The sequence below is a fragment of the Leishmania braziliensis genome, chromosome 4, assembly GCF_000002845.2.
Source record: "Leishmania braziliensis MHOM/BR/75/M2904 complete genome, chromosome 4".
Lineage (NCBI taxonomy): Eukaryota > Euglenozoa > Kinetoplastea > Trypanosomatida > Trypanosomatidae > Leishmania > Leishmania braziliensis.
Window position 1 is genome coordinate 65,603 of NC_009297.2, and position 3,535 is coordinate 69,137.

The 3,535-nt window shown below is 65.8% G+C and overlaps 2 protein-coding genes across 2 annotated transcripts; both read left to right on the top strand.

The window, feature by feature from the left end:
• Positions 1 to 800: 800 nt before the first annotated feature.
• On the top strand, positions 801 to 1,655 carry LBRM_04_0200 (hypothetical protein, conserved in leishmania; the record flags this gene model as incomplete). Its single annotated transcript, XM_001561655.1, has 1 exon — positions 801 to 1,655. One exon carries the CDS (start codon positions 801 to 803, stop codon positions 1,653 to 1,655), a length of 855 nt encoding a protein of 284 aa, XP_001561705.1.
• Positions 1,656 to 2,449: 794 nt separating this feature from the next.
• On the top strand, positions 2,450 to 3,535 carry LBRM_04_0210 (hypothetical protein, conserved in leishmania; the record flags this gene model as incomplete). The annotated part of the gene is made up of 1 exon (XM_001561656.1): positions 2,450 to 3,535. A coding segment is annotated over one exon (1,086 nt), but the record flags the coding sequence as incomplete, so codon positions are not given.

The following is a 3,535-nucleotide window of genomic DNA, read 5'->3' on the forward strand; positions in this document are numbered from 1 at the left end:
CNNCGCAGGGGGTGAGAGGGGAGGGGGGAGGGAACGCATCCCGGCGCACACGCCCTCCAGTCCTGGTCATTCTCGCTGGCGGAGAGCTGCCGTCCAGAGTAGTGGTGGTGGTGGTGATGGTTGGGGAAGAGTACGATTGAGAAACTCAACGAGGAAAGGAGCGAAACATCCAACGGAGGAGAGAGAGAGAGAGAGGGAGGGAGGAAGGGAGAGAAGCGCGCACACGCACACTCCCCCCCCCCTCTCTCTCTCTCCTCCGTTCTTATTTGTGCATCGTCATCTCTGTGGGTGTCAAGCGCCTCTCTCTCGATTATGCTGATGGAGGGGGGGGAGGGGGGTGTGTGTTGGTGTGGGTGTCTCTCTCTCTCTCGCTCTCAAGAGCGTAACCCCTCCCCCCACAAATGAACTAAACCCTCTTCCTAGACCGTCACACATCGCTGTTGACTCACCGACTCACGGGATAGGCTAGGCCAGCCTCAGGCCATGTCGCTAAACACACTCTCTCCCCTCACTCTCGCCCTCTTTCTGCCTCCTGTTGTGCTTCCCTTCCCTGCCGGCTGCAGCGGCTGAGAAAACGTTCAGGGGAGGGGGGGGGCAACGCCATCGGCATCAGGAATCTCGCCGCCCTCTTCGTGCTCGATGCCGTCGCCACCAACGGCGCGTCCGTGGTCAGGGTCGACGCCCAGTCGTCGTTCCCCATCTCCAAAGCCGCCGTGCTCGCCATCGACTACGGCCGCTGCGAGGAGTGCACCGGCGCGCTCGTCAGCATCAACACCCCACTCGTCGTCGACGGCTCCAGCATGTTCCGCGTGACCAACTGCAAGGCCGTCGGCGCGAGCAAGGGCCTGCTGGCCTCCGCCGGCAGCACCACGGTCAGCGGCAAGTCCGTCTACCTTGTCTCCGACAGCTCCGTCAAGTCCACCGCCTTGTTCTCCTCCCTGAGCGGCATCGAGGACTCCAGCGAGCCGTACTCCTTTACCGTGTCTGGCGGCTCGACCGTGTCCTTCCTCAACCTGGAGGCGCCCTCCACCGGTTTTACCAACCAGGACACCCTCAGCCCCTCGGCAGACTCGCAAGTCATCGGCGGCGGCTGCGTCATCAAGGGCGTGGCGCTCAACACCGCCGAAGTGTACAAGAGCAACGGTCTCGCGGTGACGACCGTCGTCAACCGCCAGGGCGCAAGCGGCGGGACCTGCGCCAACGCCAAGTGTATCCCCGGCAACACCGGAGCAGGCGCCGCCGTCTCCGGCACCGACCCCTGCACCTGCCAGTGCTCCTCCATGGACTACAACCCGCCCTCCTGCTCGACCATCGTCGACCCCACGCAGAACTACAACCCCACGGACGTGTGCGTCGTGCCCAACTGCCTCACCTGCGACCGCCTCAGCCCCTCCACACGCTGCACGCAGTGCGCCACGGGCTACATCCTCACCAGCGACCAGCGGTGCATCCTCCCCACCACCAGACCACCCGACTGCAACGTCCCTTACTGCACCCAGTGCGTCACCGGCAGCGGTTCCCGCTGCAGCACGTGCCGCTACGGCTACACCTCGGTCAACGGTGCCTGCATCGCCAACGCCAACGCCGCCGCCGGCGCGCACACCGTCGCCCTCGCCGCGGTCGTCTGCGTCGCCGCCGCCCTGTACGCCCTTTAGTGAGCACGCGGCTGCCACGCTGTCCTTCCCAGCCTCTCGCTGGATGTATATCTTCTCTTCCCCGGGCTATGGTGCACCCACGGCGCCACGGCCTGCCCTCCTCGCATGTGCCGTATTTCCTCCTATCTTCTTTGTATAGCTTCCTATGTATGCCCCCTCCCCCTCCCCGCACCCCTGCGCCGCCACCTGCGTGTGTGTGTGGGGGGGTGTGGGGGTACACAGGTGAGGGGGGGCTCCTTTCCTCTTCTTACCTCTCTTGTGTGTGTACTTGCCGCCGCCACCTGCCCCTGCATGCGCGTGTGGCGCCTGGGGCCAGCGTTGGAGCCGCTGCCCATTTCCTCTGAATAGTCCCTCAGCACCCTCCACCGTGGTCTACCTGCATGTTCACACACGGTGTGCATAGCTGTTTCCCCTCACCCCCTTTGTTTTCGCTGGGTATGCCTGTGTATGCACGTGTGTGTGTGTGTGTGTGTGTGTGTGTGTGTGTGCCCTCTTCGTGTTCTTGCGCTCCATGGCTCGCTTGCTTGCGTACGCGCGCGAGCACACACCCCCACACGAGCCCACGGTGCTTTGCCGCTCTCCTTCCCTCCCTCTTGCCTCGCGCGGCACGCACCGGATAGGCGGCCGCCATGGGCCGAAGCGAAACAAAAACGCGCGCGCCTCAAAGCGCATCGGCGCCTCCCTCGTCGTCGCCCCCACCCCCTCTCCTCGCCGCACGCGCATGCCTCACGTCGCCGCCCGTGCCGCGCGCCTCCCCCACCCCCTCTCTTCGTCCCTCACTTTCCACGCGCCCAATGTGCCGCTCGGCCATCCGTTCCCCACCCCCTCTCTCCCCCCCCCTCTCTCTCTCTCTCTCTTCCCCCCACCCATCCGGCGGTGCCGCCACGCGCGCGTGCACGTGCGCAGAACAACACTGGCAGCTCCGTCCTCTCCCCCCTCGCCTCTCCCCCACCCCCTCCCTCTCCGCAATGGCCCCCCTTGCCCCCCGCTGCTGCGCGCCAGCGCTGCTGTGCGCCGTGCTGGTGCTCGCCGCCGTGCTGGTGCGCGCCGAGTCGGTCACTGTGACGGACGACCTCACCATGTCGGGCGCATCATTCAACGACTACACCATGACGCTCGACCTGGCCTCCTCGACCGCAGACGTGGTGACGGTGCAGCTGATGAACTCGCAGGTGTCTGGCAAGGGCCTCACCGTCCAGAGCTCCGGGGACGGCCTCGCCTCGTCGGCGCGGCTGAGCATGAGCATGCTGCTCACCACGGTGACGCAGGCCGCCATCACCTTCTCCGGTGCCATGCCCGCCAACTCCGACATTCGCATTGTCTCCACCATCGGCTCGCTCACGTCCGCGCAGTCGCTCTTCGACTTCAGCGGCCTCGCGCTCGACAGCAACGTCACCGTCACCGTCGAGAACACCGCCGTCACGTGGCCAAAGGACTCCATCAACACCGGCAGCATCGTGCTCATCAGCGCTGGCAGCAACGCCATCGGCATCAGGAACCTCGCCGCCCTCTTCGTGCTCGATGCCGTCGCCACCAACGGCGCGTCCGTGGTCAGGGTCGACGCCCAGTCGTCGTTCCCCGTCTCCAAAGCCGCCGTGCTCGCCATCGACTACGGCCGCTGCGAGGAGTGCACCGGCGCGCTCGTCAGCATCAACACCCCACTCGTCGTCGACGGCTCCAGCATGTTCCGCGTGACCAACTGCAAGGCCGTCGGCGCGAGCAAGGGCCTGCTGGCCTCCGCCGGCAGCACCACGGTCAGCGGCAAGTCCGTCTACCTTGTCTCCGACAGCGCCGTCGAGTCCGTCTCCCTCTTCTCCTTCCTCACCGGCATCGAGGACTCCAGCGAGCCTTACCCCTTTACCGTGTCTGGCGGCTCGACC